Source organism: Sceloporus occidentalis, unplaced genomic scaffold (genome assembly GCF_023333645.1).
Source record: "Sceloporus occidentalis isolate IW3139 unplaced genomic scaffold, rSceOcc1.0.p SCAF_1, whole genome shotgun sequence".
Taxonomy (NCBI): Eukaryota; Metazoa; Chordata; class Lepidosauria; order Squamata; family Phrynosomatidae; genus Sceloporus; species Sceloporus occidentalis.
The window spans coordinates 4,661,668-4,678,780 of NW_028316981.1; the positions used below are offsets into that span (position 1 = coordinate 4,661,668).

The 17,113-nt window shown below is 41.8% G+C and overlaps 1 protein-coding gene across 1 annotated transcript; it reads right to left on the bottom strand.

Moving 5' to 3' along the window:
• Nucleotides 1-657: 657 nt before the first annotated feature.
• Nucleotides 658-14,021, bottom strand: LOC149320439 (vomeronasal type-2 receptor 26-like). Its single transcript, XM_089499726.1, has 6 exons — nt 13,813-14,021; nt 11,002-11,302; nt 8,336-8,566; nt 6,639-6,866; nt 1,959-2,085; nt 658-1,583 (listed from the first exon to the last, which is right to left on the bottom strand). The coding sequence occupies exons 1-6, from the start codon at nt 14,019-14,021 to the stop codon at nt 658-660; spliced, it is 2,022 nt and encodes a 673-aa protein (XP_089355852.1).
• Nucleotides 14,022-17,113: the final 3,092 nt, after the last annotated feature.

Here is a 17,113-nt window from a genome sequence, read left to right on the forward strand (position 1 = left end):
ACATAATTTCACATGACATCATGTGAAAATCTTTGCCACGATCATGTGACTGTCCCCAGAAGATATCTGTTTAAATCCCCAATTTCCCCCCAGTGATAAAGTCCTCAAACTGGAGCTCTGTGGGATCGAACTCACGATGGACGTTATCAGACAAGGGAAATTGGAAGTATAATCCAATGGCAATCCGAACGTAATCATGGGGATTAACATTGTGTAATAGACTACCACACGCAATTTCGGGCAATGGGAAGTCAGTCTGAATGCAATTATGGAGTTTCACGTTATTGCATGAGAGGTGATCACATGCAATTTTGGGCAATGGCAAGCTATTTTGGGGCAATAGGAAGTCAGTAATGGCAAGCTATTTTGAGGCAATAGGAAGTCAGTTCGAACGCAATTCGAATTCACATAAATTCACTGAATTAGTGAATTCACGTGAATGCATCCTGGCCCCACTTTCATTTCATTCAAAATTAAGAGAAATTCCTCCTGTGTGATAAACTCCAGTGTTTTGGCTGCAGTACTGGCATTTAACCACTGCACCATATGTAAAGTCCTTGGATGACACAAGGGGAAGGTAGCTGGAACCTGCAGTGGCCCTGGAGCCAATCCAGATATTGTGCTATGGATACTCTAGTGGAAATAGAATTGATGTCCCTACTGCTTAGAATCAAATATGTTTGATTTTGCTTTGATCATTAAGTGTTCCTTTATGTTGAGATCCGGTCTTATTATAATAATATAGCACTTGGGGAAAAAGATGCAGCCCAGGAGCCCAGCACTGGAGGCCAAAATAGAGAAGATCTGCACAGCTACCATGTATTTCCCATTTGTGCTCAAATAGGTGGGCACAAAGGAGACCCAGACACTGCAGAAGACCAGCATGCTGAAGGTGATCAGCTTGGCTTCATTGAAGGCCCCAGGCAGCTTCCTGGCCTGGAAAGCCACCATGAAACAGATGGCAGCTAGGAAGCCCATGTAACCAAGGGCAATATAAAACGTGACAACAGATCCTTGGTTACACCTGAGAATGATCTGTCCAGGCTGGGAGTTCATGTCAGAGTCAGGGAAGGGTGGAAACATTCCCAGCCAAATGGCACAGATGACAACTTGAATGCTGGAACAAGAAATGACTATAACATTTGCCAAAGTCTTCCCCAGCCATCGCCTCACCCTGTTTCCTGGCTTTGTGGCCAGGAAAGCTAACACCACAGTGATTGTTTTGGCCAACACAGAAGAGATGGCAACTGAGAAGATGATGTTAAAGATGGTTTGTTGGAGAAGGCAGGTTAGTTTCCTTGGTTGGCCGATGAAGAAGAAGGAAGACAGAAAGGCAAGCAGGAGGGAAACAAGGAGAATATAAGAGAGGTCCCGGTTGTTGGCTTTAAGTATTGGAGTGTCTTGGTTTTTCATAAAGATTGCCAACACCCAGCTTATGATTATGGACAAGGTAAGGGCAAAGGAGGTAAGGGTGATTCCCAATGGTTCTTCATAGGACAGGAAAGTTATAACCTTGTGGAGACAATGATTTTGAACTTTGTTTGGATGTTGATCTTCTGAACACTTGTTGCACTGATCTGCATCTGCGAAGAGCAAGAGTACCTGTTTATGCACTGACATTTATTTCACCTAAATAACAGTAGATGTACATTTGGAAGATGGGCATTTAGTAGAGATCAAGAAATACTGATATTTAACACCCCAGGGGCTAGGAATTTCTGACTGGCTGCCTGCTCCACAAGAACTAACATTCAGGACTACAGAGCTGGCAGCAATGATGTGTATTGCTATACCTGCTTGGGAATGTATTCCATTTGTGGGTTGCTACAAACAAAAAGAGCCTCCTGGTTTGTTGTTTTAAAGGGTGTGAAGATTCAGAAGACAAGTACCCAATTACAAATGCAGTCTTTCGGTCAACTCAACCCTGTTTTCCAAAAGAATGGTCTGTGGTCACCTACCTTCCTGAGTAGAGATGGTCCCTTCTGGACATGGAGCACAAGCATAGCAGCAAGGAGGCTTTCCTTCTATGCTCTTCTTGCTGTATCCAGGGTGGCAGCTCTCAGTGCACCTAGAAGAAGGAACAGTCTGGCAGTAAAGAGAATGAAGAACATATTAGAGTGTTATCGCTGGTTAGCTTTCCACTGACAGACAAAAACTTTTCTATGCAGACTTACATACAACCTTTCTCAGGCAAGGATGGACAGGTGGATGAACCAGAATTTTTAAATATTTTATTAACTTCTGTTGATGAGTTTTAAACAGTTTAAAAGTGTGTTTTAACACTTGATGTTGTTGTCACTGTTGCGTGCGTTCAAGTCATTTCAGAATTTATGGATGACCCTAAGATGAACTTAACATGGGGTTTTCTGGGGCTGAGAGTGTGTGACTCACCCAAGGTCACCCAGTGGGTTTTCATGGCTGTGTGAGAAACTGAACTCTGATACCCAGAATTGTAGTTCAACATTCAAACTATAAATCCACACTGACTTGTTTGAACATTTTGACCATTTCAATTTAAATTTTTAATATGTGTATTTTCTTGGCCAAGATTCTGTCTTACAAGGCATGGAATGGAATGCTTCACTCATGCACTCCCACTTGACCAGTGGGTTACCAAATATGACTGCTTGCCAAGGAAGACATACAGTGGTCTGGGGCAGAGTACTTGGGAACAAACTGACTACAACCACCCAACAAAAAAAATGAGCAGCCATCTCTCTCTTTTTTGCAAGCTTGTTTTCTGCTTCTCTGGAGACTAGAACATGGAACAATGGATGCAAGCTCCAGGAAAAGAGATTCCACCTCAACATTAGGAGGAATGTCCTGACAGTAAGGGCTGTTCAACAGTGGAACACACTCCCTCGGAGTTTGGTGGAGTCTCCTTCCTTGGAGGTCTTTAAGCAGAGGCTGGATGGCCATCTGTCACAGTGAGTGCTTTGAGAGTTCCTGCATGGCAGAAGGGGGTTGGACTGGATGGCCCTTGTGGTTTCTTCCAACTCTATGATTCTATGATTCTATGTGTAGTTGTGGGAGATCCAGGAGGGAGGTGACTGCTTTTCCCCCACCACACACCTGCATTTAGATTGTTTGTGGTCTCCTGCACCCTCCCCTGGCCACTGAATGCCCCAGGGAGCTCATGCCTCCAGTGCCAAGTAGAATTGTGGGTCATGGTAGAGGCATTGTCCAAGGAACTAGTGTACAGCTCCTAGCACAATGATCACAAAAGAACATGAACATGGTAAGTACACAATATAGTTCCATCCTATTCATAATCAAGTCACCACAAATACTGCATGTTGAGTTGGAATTCATTGTAGTAAGCAACACTGAATGATAAAATTAGGATTGTAAAAGCCATTGGATTTCCCATTTGGATGTGAAAGCTGGACAGTGAAGAAAACTGATGGGAAGAAAATCAACTCATTTGAGATACAGTGCTACCTCAGGTTACGAAATTAATTCGTTCCGCGGCGCCGTTCGTAACCCGATACATTTCGCAACCCGAAAAGGCGCTGGAAAGCCGCTAGCCGCGCTTCAGATTTGAATTTCGCGCCGAAACGCGCCGAAATTAATTTCGTAACCCGAAAAATCTTTCGTTACCCGGAACAGTTTTTTTAAATCTAACTTTTTCGTACCCCGGAAATTTCGTAACGCGGTCAATTCGTATCCCGGGGTACCACTGTATGGTCCTGGAGAAGAGTGCTCAGGATACAGTGGACTGCTAAAAAGACAAATAAATGAATCTTAGAGCAAATCAAGCCCAAACTCTCCCCAGAAGCTAGGATGACAAAAGTGAGGCTGTTGTACTTTGCCCGTATAATGAGAAGACAGAACTCACTAGAAAAGATGGTTGGTAAGGTAGAAAGCAGTAAGAAAAGAGGAAAGCCAAACTCCAGATTGATAGACACAATCAGGGAAGACACAATTAGCATACCCTGTGACCTTTCGCAGATTATGAAATTTTCATATTTGATATGTATTTCAGACATGTTTTTGAGAGATCATGATGACCTTTGGAACACTAGGAAGTTACACATGTGAAAAGACACACCGGCTGGAGGACATGTAGAAGACCTAGATAGTATGACAATAAAAGTTTAATGGAGCTGTTTACTCCATCCCATCTCTATCACTCATATCTTCTTGCAATGGAGTCAGAGTCCCATCGCTAAGGTGGTTAAATACCATCTTCTGTCTCAGCCCATGCTATGTTCCTAGTCACCCTTCCTTTCCAACTAACTTGAGGTTGTCTCAGATCCTATCACTGCTTTGTCACTCCAAAGTTAAAGCCATCAGCCTTTTATCAATTCCATGAGAAACCTATCAAGTCTTTGTTACACCAGGTGGTAGCATCAAATACCTCTCAAGACTATGAAATAGGATACACACACACACACACACACACACACACACACACATATCAGTCCCAACTCTAGCATCATGTGTGCACAGAGGGTCCTTCTCACTCACTGTGTCACCCTCAGATGCTGTTTGAGCAACTCTCCATCTTCCGTGGACAGTAATTATCACTTCATCTAATTCCTGACTTCTAGCTATCCAACCTTCCACTCCCTTCTTCTTGTAAGCCTTGTATGGTTCCTAAAGTTGCAGTAGTTTTGTATGCTTGCATGCACCTTCGCAAACTTTTATATTCACTGCAACCAGAATCTCTCTGCAGCTAATATTCATATACATTGGTGAAAAGATCCCTTAAGTTACTTTTCTCTCACAGGCCTCCTTTTGAGCTACTAATTCCCCCCAAATACTAAGGAGACTCTGACACTGTTGATGTGGACCCCAATTACTCCTGCCTTTTAGGGTAACACCACAGCCATGAATCTGCAGGACCTGAGCAGGGCTACTGAGGACAGAGTGTTATGAAGGTCTCTCATTCATGAGGTCACCATAGGCCAAAGTCAACTTGAAGGCAGCTAACAGCAACATGCAAGCATTGTGTGGAACGGCAATGTTGCACAACTTGAATCTCAAATGAGCAACTTAATGCTGAAATCCATGTGTACATGTACTCACAAGCACATGGACAGGCACAATGGCACCACACATACAACTCTGCTTCTGCATCCTTGAACTCAATGTGGATGTTCTGCATCAGACGTAAATATCTAGTCCTGTTCTGTAGAAGACCCCACACATGCTTAAGATATCAAATGGATTTACCTTGGAAAATTCATTTCCCCTCAGTTTCCATGAGGACTGGGGTTAAGCAAGGGGGAAAGGAGGCCAGGTGTGTGGATGAGTAGATGGCAACATTTTGTCCCTGCTGATAAAAAAAAAATCCTACGAGTCCTAAATCCACAAAGCCCATTGACTAGCCATGGTTATATTTCATCTCCAAAAACAGAGTGATTTACAAGTTTTCATGCTATTGATGTATAGATCAGATGGGTCAGATGGAAAGAGCCTGATCCTAAAACCTAATTTTGATCTAAACCCACAAAATGAGGCAGCATAGTTGGATTAAATTCTCCCAAGTGCTCTTTTTTCATGGGATAATCTGGTGCATCTCTTATCTTATTGAATACATTGCATCACTACAACTCAGTCTTAGATATATCAGCTTATAACTTCAGAGTCTTATGTGAATTCTTCAGCTAGAGCTGAACCCATATCACACTTTCAAATTACACAGTTAATGTGGCAATCCCGTTTGGCAAACCACGGGACTTTGACCCTCTCCCAAAATAACAATGCACTATCTATAATTAGATAGATAAGCCCATGTTGATTTGGATGGCTTAGCTGGTCTCCATATCCTGCTTCTTTTCTTAAAAGCACATACCAAGCATGCACTGATCACGCACCTGTCATGCCAGTCAGATGACCTAGGAGCAAGGCTATCATCAATGATTGTAAGGAAAACAATGGACGGAAATAAGCAAGATGACAATAAAAAGGGCTGGCCAAAACCTGGCCAAGTAAGCTCGTGCACCCCCATTCCTGTCTCTGCGAATCTTTGCCGCAACAAGTTAAGTTATAGTATGATGCCATTTTAGCTGCTACAGACCCCTGTGATTTGTCATTTCCTGAGGCCATAGACCATTCTGGAAGAGAATTCTAAATATGTCATGAAACTACAGATCCCAAGATGCCAAAGGATGGAGCCATAAAGGTTAAAGTAAGATCATGTCAGAGTGCGGACCAGAATCCTGGACAATCAATCAGTCAGCTTGTTTATTGAAACAACTGAACTTTATTGAAGGCTCCAAAATCAGCGATGTCGCATCACTCAGCTTCTAAGCTGAGACTGACCCCTCCCAGCCAAAGCAATGCATAAGTTCCCCCCGAATCCAAAGCACTCCACCCCTAGCAAAAGCCCGCGCAACAGGACCCCTCCTTCCCAGCACTAGTTCCCATCCTCCATCCCTATCCCCTGAGAAATGAAACTGCATTCCAAGTCTCTGCAGGCCAGCCTCTCAAGGACACTAGATAACTCACACCTGGTCCAGCCTAGTACTCCATATCACCATCTCTACAAGCTATGCAAAGCGCAACCCATCCCCCCAGCATCCACAGTAGAATACATCTGGTAGAATACTACAGGATTCTAACAGATCAAAATGTTATATACGTAATGTAATAGATGCAGAAAATGAAAAGGGATAACTCATTTCTCCTACCTTGTTAAATCGGATGGGCCACACAATGGCGTCTGTATCAATGGTAAGTTTTACACCTGCAGGCGCCTGTCCCTCTACGCTTCCAACTTTCACTCTCTTATAAGTCACATTAGGAAATACCACCCAATTCATGATATCAAAGCTGGTTGCCAACTCTCCATTCTCGTACAAACTGAGTCCATCTGTGGACGCATTGGAAAACTGGACTTCTCTTAAGAAAGCATGCAGCTACAGGAATAGAAAACACCTACATTTAGAAAACATGATAGCCCTACTCACATTTCAGCTGGATGGACTCAATCAAGGAACCTACAGCCCTGAGTTTGCAAAACTTGTATATGGATGAGGAGGAGGAGGGGGAGAATGATACTGTAGAAGTGTCTTTTTAATAAAAGGGGTATTTTTAATAGAGGAAGGGGCTGTACAAATGGGTGGCATCGATACTGGCCGAATCGATGCCGCAGAAACTGCATGCCGCAGCACCGATTTGGTCTCTGGAGAGCGTACAAAGGAGCCTCAAAAAGGGGCTCCTTTTTGCGCCCTCTAAAGGGCATCATAGCCATGGCTGCACAGCTTTGTGACACCCTTTTGGCACTGCATCATCTAGATGTAGTCTCAGGGTCGTGCCATGATGCCGCGTGCCATCTAGAAGGGCGTGTGGCATCATAATGTGATGGGTGGAGTCATGGTGTCCAGCGTGTGGACACTGTGCCATGGCTCCACCTACAGGCCGGCACAAAGTGCTGGTCCATATAGCCCCAAAGATACTAGCATTACACTTTTATATTTGCTCTCATGTTTAACTCAGGTTAGATGGTTTTAAATTGGTGCTGTTTTTCATAGGATCATATATAATGATTAATTCTTTTTAGCTGTGTTCTTTTTTCCTCTTTGTTATGAATTCAGGAGAAAGGTGGTGTTTAGATAAAATCAATCAATCAAATCATTCAACAAAGGGGTAGATCTATTAGAGGGCTGAATATTCACTGGGATACCTTTTAAAATGAACAGATGATGTTTCCATTATCCCAAAGTATTCAGTGGCAATTCCCAGCACCAGCAGCAATATTTTATTCCCACCAAGTGAATGGGAACAGATTGAAAAGTGTCGTCAGAGGGAATACCTGCCATGGCTGGAGTCTTTGTTGATCCAAGCTGCCTCTCCCACCAGCCATGAACATCCATTTGGATCTGGAGGAATAGGCAAGATGCAAGGCATGTGCCACAACTTGAACACTGTTGTAAATATTGTAGCTGTCTTGACACAGGATTCTTTCCATCTTTTCTTGAGGCAAAGTCTCCATGTTCTTCTTCTCAATGCATCTCACCCAACTTTTCACAGCTAACTTATGCCTTGTATATGAGCAGTCAAAAGAGCCAATCCAAAGGCGCATAGTACCTGGTGACACTGGGCCATAGTGGTCATGGTGGGTCCTTCTTTTCCTCTTCGGTATAAAGGACAAAGAGCCGTGGAAGTAACGGAAAGCTTCAGCATGACTGAACAGGTTCCAAGCAATGTCCTGAAAAGATGTGGTGACCCAGACTTTCTTCCCAATTAGTTCACTATCCAGTTTTTTTTGCAATATAACGAGTGGGGTGAACCCATGGCTTGAGTCCCACAAATAAATGTATGCATTCACTTGTCTCCACATAGAATATGGCTCACTCTGCAATAATTTCTCATAGTCATTCCTTACTGAGAGTCTTTTTGAGAAAGCAACACAAATTCCACTATTGGTGAGCAGAGGCATCAAATATCTCATGAATCTATCATTATCTGGGGCAAAGAGACTAACCCACGTCCATTCAAAGTGCAGCAGCAGCTGCACAATGCCTGCAAACTGTGTTTCTTCTTCAGGGATCATCCGGTAGATAAATGGGAACTGGATTTTATCACTGAGAACAGAAGCAACAAAGCCATAGCTCATCTGTTGAGGAAAGGAAGAGAGACTGATAGTGTATTTTCCTTTTAGGATATTTGTTATAATAGGCCAAGATTATATTTAATGTTAGAAGAACACAGTGATAACTAATTAAAATCAGATATGTTTACAGTTAAGTGAGTAATTTCAAAGGAAAAGAGGTGATTTAATTAAAATTTAAAAGTTTGACTTTCAGCATTAATTTAATCCCATATTAACATTAAGTAAAACATTAGGAATGAATGTGCCAACATTCCAAAACATTTTGTACTGTCCATCTTGCTCATTGATTGATGTAAATGGTTACATCAAATTTGGATGGGTTTTTTTTTCTGATTTGAAGGTAATCATTCAAATAATTCCAAGATTACATGATTTTAAAACAGCAAGTAATAAAGGCAGTTTGGAAGGTGATGGCCTCCTTTGTATCAGGTGATCCTTCTGTGTTCTGTACTAAGCACCCTACAGAATTGCTTCATCTGTCCTGATAAACTGAATTTTGACTTTCTTATCCCTGTACATTTTAACTGCAGTTTAAATTCATTTTTAATAGGCTTCTTTGTTTAACCATTTTAACTTTTGCATTATCCCTTCTTTTAACTGTTTCCTTGGTTAGAAATCAGAAGATTAGGATTGGGAAGGGCAGCTATGAAAGAATTCGACAAGATCTTAAAGAGCAAAGACTGAATACTAAAGGTAGGATCAACCAAGCTATTGTATTTTCCATCAGAAAGATATGGGGAAAGCAGATATGCTTGCCTCGCCAGCTACCCTCATGTGGTGAAAAAGGATAGATCTATAAGTTTCATTACCAAACTGGAAATCATAAATGGGGGTTGCTGAAAGAAAGAAAGAAAAAATCATCTCAGCACGCATTTTTAAAAAAAGCTTTCAAGTGATCTCCAGAAGGTTCAAAAGGTTTTTTGCTTACTTATACAAGGCTTTCCTGACCTCGTTGTTTTATTTCACATGCATATAAAGTTAGTTTTGAATATAAAGTTTGCTGAAACTTGTTGAATGCTCAACTCTTTTGTGGTGGTGAAACCTGTCCCTATTCTTTCATGTTATTTCTTCTTCTAGTACCAAAGTTTCTGTTAAAGAAGTAAAGCCCAGGAGTACATCTATTTCAATAACTAAAGACTTTACCACACTAAGTTCACAAGGAACCACAATCGCATTAGTCTAGAAAATGCAAACCTTCCAGAGTAGAGATCGCACAGCTTTTCCAAATTACCATAGTACTGCTTCTGTTCTGGCCTCTGTTTTCTGTACACCATCCTCCATAACCCTCCCTGCCCTATTCCCTTCCCAGCATGCCTTTTGTACTGTATTATTTATCTTCTTTTAATGCTATTGTACAATCATGACAATCCATTAGGTTATTGATTGGGAGACATTGATGGGTTTTGCCCATCAATACATGGGAGCATTCCAGGAATGGATGAACTAAATACCAGCTACTAGACTGATACAGTGTCTTGTGATAAGGTTTACCCACAGATGCTACAATTCTGCTCTAATTCCACTTTTCAAGCATTGCATGATGAGGTCCTAAGGCTGTGGTGGCAAACCTATGGCATGTGTGCCCTCCCCCTTCCTGCCAGAAGCCGTACCCTTCTGGGCAGAAGCCTTGCCGCTTCCAGCTGGAGGTACCACCTTGTTATGCTATGGGATTCTGGGAACTGTAGTTTAGTGAGCTGTAATGAGGCCATCTATGAGGTTTTCCTGGCAAGATTTCTTCAGAGGAGGTTTGTCATTGCCTTCATCTGCGGCTGCCACTGGCAGGCCCACCACCAAAGCAGGATGACACCAAAGGGGGGCTGCCCCTTAGGGGGAGCTGTTTCGGGGGGAACAAGAACAAGAGCCAGTTCATTTGGCCATTTGGCTGGTAGGGGAGGATATATTTTAATATATTTTAATGTAATTAATTTAACTGTATTTTGATTAATTTAACTGTTTTTAGTTAAGATAAGGGGATGAATTTTTAGTTGTGTATGTGTTATGTAATTGTTTATGCATTTTTGTAAACTGCCTTGATCTGTTGGAAAGGCGGTATATAATAATTATCATCATCATCATCATCATCATCATCATCATCATCATCATCATCATCATCGTTCCATGACAACAATGGCATGGACAACTTTAGTATTCAATGATATATCTTTACATCTGAGGATCTTACCTAGTTTTGCCATAGCTGCCCTTCCAAGTCCTACTCTTCTTCTGATTTCTTGTCTACAGTTTCCATTCTGATTAATGACTGAGCCAAGGTATAGAAAATCTTGACCTATTTCAGAGTCTTCATTTTCGACTTTATAGTATTTAAAGTTTTTAACTTTAAAGGTCTTCGTCCAGTCTCATTTGTTGTTCCCCTGTACACCCTATGAGTGCTCCCAGATGAAATTACTATGGTTTCTTTTCCCCTTTCTAGTTCCTACCTGTGGCATTTTGTAGATGCTCAACAAAGATGAAATATGGGTAGCAATGTCAGTCTCAGCCCCTTCAACACCAGCCAAGACATTACTCTCCCTCCCGCAATTGTAGTTGGGAACAACACCTCCCCCACCAGCAAGGAGGTCTAGCGTGGCATCAGAGGTGATTCTTCCTCTAAAATGAGTCTCATAGACATTGTAGCCCAGAGTGATGTTGGGTAAGAGCCTTGGATCCTGGTTGATCACCTGGACTGCCAACAAGAAAGACAAGATGTGCCAGTATCGGATAAACTCCAAAGAAGACACACTGCAAAAAAAGAGGGGATGGTGTCACACTCCCCATCTCCGTTTGGTGCCCCAATTATGGAATGCCCTCCCCTTATTAGAGGCCCAACTGGCACTGACGTTGGCTGCATTTTAGTACAAATTAGAAGCTTGAAAGCCTTTTGTTTTGATTTTTTTTTAATGATTTTGCTTGTTTTTACATTGCATTGATAGATTTTAATTTTGATTTCCTTCTGTGAGCTGCATCCAGAAGACAGGCAGCAGCATAAATAAATAAATAAGAAAGAGATCTCATGGTTTTATTCAATAATATGAAGGGACTGAAGTCCCACAGCTTCGTAAAAATCTCTGCACACAGTTCTGTATTGGTAGTGCTATGCAGCCCTTGTGCTGCATTATAAAGTTGCACCATGGAATGCACAGGCAAACATACAATGTGATGCAGACATAAATGCACACTAGCCTGTGGAGGTAATGCACATAATGGATGAAGCACCATGTGCACAACTCTTTTTTGGAACCTTGAAATAAATAGCAAAATACAACAAGATCTCAACGGAAATTATTTTTCTGTTGCCAATAGAGTAGAATTTTTGTTGTTGTTGTGTGCCTTTAAGTTGTATCCAACTTATGGGTACCCTACAGTGAACCTGTCACAGAATTATTATTTTTAATAAGATTTCTTCAGAAGGGGTTTGCCATTGATATCCTCTGAGGCTGAGAGAGTGTGACTTGCTCAAGGTCACTAAGTGGGGTTTCATGACTGAGTGGAGATTACAGCCCTGGTCTCCAGATTGGTAGTTCAGCACTCATACAACTGGATAACACTGGCACTCAAATTTTATCACCTGCCTTTTGTTAATCTTTTTCCCTGAACGCCACATGGCCAAGAAGGGGAGAGACCTCTGCCTGCATTGAGATTCCTTCAGACTATCTTAACTGACAACTAAAATGTTGGCCTGTGGTTTTAACATCATCCCTTTTCTTCTCCTGTATAATTTTTTTCTTTCATAGAATCATAGAGTTGAAAGAGACCAACTTGTAAAATAACAAGTTATATGGGATGCATTTAAAGCTGTGATTAGAAGGGAATGTATTAGCATGGAGACTGGAATTAAAAAAGCTAAATATTCATGCAGGCAAAAACTTATAAAGGAAGTAGAAGCTCTCCAACAGGATTACCAGAAAAACTGAGATACTAAAATCAAACTTGAATGGGAGATAAAAAAAAAGGAAGAAATAAGGGATTTTGACCAGTTCTGCTACAAAAAATCAACTATATATAAGGAATAAATTTCAAACTATGGATCAAAATAATATGAGGAGAATGGCACAACATTTAAGAAAGAAAAGAGAAAACAAAAGAAGTATTACTTTAAAGGGAGAACAAGGGATAATAGTAAAAGAAGATGAGAAAATAAAGGAGGAAATGGCAAGATTTTAGGAGAATCTTTACAGATTATGAGGCAATAGTAGAAGTAAAATTATCAGAGGTTCAGAGAAATCAGTTAAATTCCCCAATCATGCAGGAAGAAGTAGAAAGGTCCGCAACTCCTGATCAGTTTACATTTTTATAAGGCCTTTAAAAAGGAGTTAAGTGGACATATGACAGTATTGTTTAATAAAATAATAGAAAACAAACACCACAAACTTGGAAATTCAATGAAATTATTACAATACTAAAATCAAATAAAGATCCAATAGAACCAGAGGCATATTGGCCCATTATGTTATGCAATCAGGATTACAAAATTTTTACAAAGGTATTGGCAAATAGATTTGAACATTATCTACCAGATTTAATAAAAGAGTATCTTAGGCAGGACACAGACCACCCAAAAAGGCCTCTTAGGATGCATGCATCATTTAAACAGCATACATCCTAAGTGACCTGAAGGAACTGTATTTTGGCCTGTCTGTAAGGGGTCTATATAAACTATGTAGAGACTTCGGATTAGGAGAAAACCTATGTAATGTTATTAAAGAACTGTATAGAGGTAATGAGGCATGGATCTTGGTGAATGATAATCATTCTAGAAACATAATGATTAAAAGAGGGATGAAAAAAGGCTGCCTATTATCTCCATTACTTTTTGCTTTAGTTATAAAACCCTTAACCGATGATATAAGAAACGAAAAGAAAATCACAGGTTATATAATTGGGAAGGAAGAAATAAAGATAAATTTATTTGCACATGATGCTTTACTAACTATACAATTACCATTCAATCTATTAAAAATTAATTTAAGTATTGCAGACTACACTCAGAAAGTGGTTGGAGGCTCTTAAATGGAAGCTGGATGACCATCTCTCAGGGATGCTTCTACTGCAGATTCCTATTCCCTCTTTCGCATCTCAGCTTTTACTTCACCCCTCAGACTTTTGTTCTCGAAGCAAAACAATTCCCTCTCTCTCAACAATTCCTCACAGGGCTTGCTTTCCTGACTGTGTGCTTTTCCTAAATAAAAGGACATTCAGACCAGCCCCAACACCATAAAACATTAAATTGGGCCAAAACAGCTGTTACTCACCTACGAATCATGGTTAAGGCAGGCTGAGAGAAAGCATAAGGTTCCTGATAGAAAATATTTTTTGTAGAGATGATCCCACCAATGAGGTAGTCTCCAGGTTTGTAATAATTCTCCACTAGGTACTGATCCTCCAACTCATTCAGTGGGCATTTGGTCTTCTGCACCTCACAGGCTGAAAGGGGCAGGAATATCAGCAGGACCACTATCATTCTAGAGGTTCCTGCTCACCCTCCCTTGCAAAAACTCACCAAAACTCTTTCAAGACCAAGAGTGGCTTCACAACTGCAATGAGTTCATAGGCAAAGAAATCACAAAGCTTTATATTAAGATTCTATGAAAATGTACACTAGATCTCAAACCCAACTGTCAGAAGTACCAGAGACATTTGATGAACCAACCTTTCTAGGCAAGGTTGGAAACTCAGGTGGTTGATACATGTCACCCTTATTTCTGATGTTTAGGTTATTGGTCTCAAGAGCAATCTCCAAGAAAAGAAATCTCTTGAGCTTTGACAAGAGTAAGAAGAGAGCACTATGATTTTGATAATCATTAGGGGAAGAAATACCCACCTCTGCAGCACCTCAAACACTCTCTGTGGCTTGGGAGACTTAAAGGTAGAGGCAGAGAAAAACATGTTTGTGAGAACTCACCAAAGTGGCTCTCAGGTATGGCAAGACTATGGGTCCCAAGACAGAATTATCTCAGTTTCTGAGATTTCAGAGTTAAAATCTGAAATCTAGGAATGACCCCCCCCCCCTTGTAATGTCCCAGGAATAGAAATAGCAATAGCAAGGACATTTCTATACTGCTTATCAGTGCACTTAAGCACTCCGAAGTTAATTGCCGCCCCCAACAAGCTGGGTACTCATTTTAGCAACCCTCTTGGAAGGATGCAAGCCTGAGTCAAGCTTGAGCCCTTTTGCTGGTATTGAACTCACAACTTTGAGGTTTGTGACTCTGCAGTACAGGCCCCTGCGCCACCAGCAGTGTTGCCAATTTTGCGACTTTCACACGAAAACGGGGACTTTTCAGAGCTTTTCGTGTGATTTTCGAGCCTGGCTCTGTTTCAGTGCCTTTTCAGCGACTTTGGCCCATTTCCGCTCCAGAATGCTGCAGAGCAACCAACTCTTTGGAGTGTAACAGTTTTCAGCCAAGAGGGCTGGAGAAAAACTCTCTCTCTCTCTCTCTCTCTCTCTCTGACTCGCTCTGAGAGCCAGGACGGAGCAAGCCCAACCAACCCCAACTGTTTGGAGGAATAGTTCAGCCAATCAGAGAGAGGACAGTGATTGCCCCCCCCCCCAGGCATTCTCAGGCTCCAGTGGAAAGCAAAGTGGCTGCAGGGTTGGAGAGAGGCAGGGAGTGAGGGATCTGGGCTGGCTTAATCCCAATTGCCTTGGATTTCCAAGTAAGACATAAGTTTTAAGGCACACAAAGGCAATACTTGATCATGGTCTCATGGCTTGATGTTGTGGACTTCTGTGTCTGCCTTAGAGTGACATTTGAATTTCTGAATTCCTGAGCTTGGGCAGAGTGCCCCAAGCCTACCTCTCAGGGTCGTTGTTGTACTGTGAGGACCATTTGGGTTGTGTGATGTGAATGTGATGTCCCTGAGTGTGTGTGTGTGTGTTAGTGATTAAATATGCCTCTGAGCATGGGCAGAGCACCTGGTAAGTTGGCATCCCTGCCCTGTCTTCCCAGAATTTTGTTTTGTGGCTCTCTTTTCATTCCCTCTTCCATTGCCATCCATACTGCAGAAATAATCCAGTTTGGCACTGCTTCTAACTGCAAGGCTCCCTGCGATGATGGGATTCTGGGCACAACAAACCACCAAGCCCAGAATTTCATGCATGGAGCCCTGGCTGGTAAAAGCAGTGTCTCAACATGTCACAACAAACTACAATTCCCAGGATTCCCTGGTTTGACAAGGGAATTGCTTCCACGCTTCCAGATCCCAGCCCCAGAGAATGAGTCTACAGCATATCAGTGTTGCCAGTTTAAGTCCACTTCTTCAGCTGCATTTGGATTTAATAATAATAATAATAATAATAATAATAGTGATGATGATAGAGAGATCTTGTAGCACCTTTGAGTCTCACTGAAAGAAAAGTTGGCAGCATGAGCTTTCCTAGACTTAAGCGTATTTCCTCAGATGCATGGGAACTGTAGTTCATTGTGGCACCAGAGCTCTTTCTCACAGAACTACAATTCCCAGGGTTCCCTAGCACTGAGCCAGGGCAGTTAAAGTGGTCTCAAACTGGATTATTTCTGCAGTATGGATTGGATCGTGAGCATTTTTAATAACGAAGGTCCAAAACACTGCAGAAATAATCCAGTTTGTGACCGCTTTAACTCTCCTGGCTCAGTGCTAGGGAATCTTGGGAATTGTAGTTCATTGTGGCACCAGAGCTCTTTCTCACAAAACTACACTTCCCAGGGTTCCCTAGCACTGAGCCAGGGCAGTTAAAGCAGTCTCAAACTGGATTATTTCTGCAGTGTGTCTTGGACCCAACTCAGGCTGCATCTTCACTCCAGACTCGAGAGACAATCCGGTTTCATAGCCCAGTGCTATGAAATCCTGGGAATTGTAGTTTGTTGTCACACCAGAGTTTGCTGAGAGAGAAGGTTAAATGTCTCTGAAAACTAGAATTCCCAGGATTCCCTAGCACTGAGACAGGGCAGTTAAAGGGGTGTCAAACTGGTTTATTTCTGCAGTGTGTCTTGGACCTAACTCAGGCTGCATCTTCACTCCAGAGACAACCCAGTTTCATACCGTTTTTACTGCCATGGCCCAGTGCTATGAAATCCTGGGAATTGTAGTTTGTTGTCACACCAGAGTTTGCTGAGAGAGAAGGTTAAATGTCTCTGAAAACTAGAATTCCCAGGATTCCCTAGCACTGAGCCATGGCAATTAAAAGGGTGTCAAACTGGATTTATTTCTGCAGTGCGGTTGCAGCCGAACACGTTTCTATTTGGCACAAAGCTTCCTGACCCCCCTTCATGTCAAAACTAATATCTTAAAAGGACTGAAACATTCTTTGTTTGGTTCAATGGTGATTTTGAGGGTTGAAATAAGTTACAATTATTTTTATTCAATTATGTTTACGTTTATTTGCAAAACATCTGCCATTTGAACATTATGGGAATTTTCCGGGAATTGTGACTGAATATTCCGTGTGATCTGGGGGGATTCAGCGGGTTTTGGACAAACATTTTCGGGAATTATCTCTGAGGCTTATTGGCAACACTGGCCACCAGGGCTCCAGGAAGTGGGACCTACTAATGTTGTAAGGTAGATGTTAGA

What these genes read in the sequence shown, in the direction of transcription:
- LOC149320439 (XM_089499726.1), bottom strand. Translation starts at nt 14,021, where the DNA reads ATGATAGTGGTCCTGCTGATATTCCTGCCCCTTTCAGCCTGTGAGGTG. An exon ending in GCCTTAACCATGATTCGTAG is followed by an intron (nt 11,303 to 13,812) that starts GTGAGTAACAGC and finishes CTTTTTTTGCAG; the next exon opens with TGTGTCTTCTTTGGAGTTTA. An exon ending in GGCCCATCCGATTTAACAAG is followed by an intron (nt 2,086 to 6,638) that starts GTAGGAGAAATG and finishes CTTTACTGCCAG; the next exon opens with ACTGTTCCTTCTTCTAGGTG.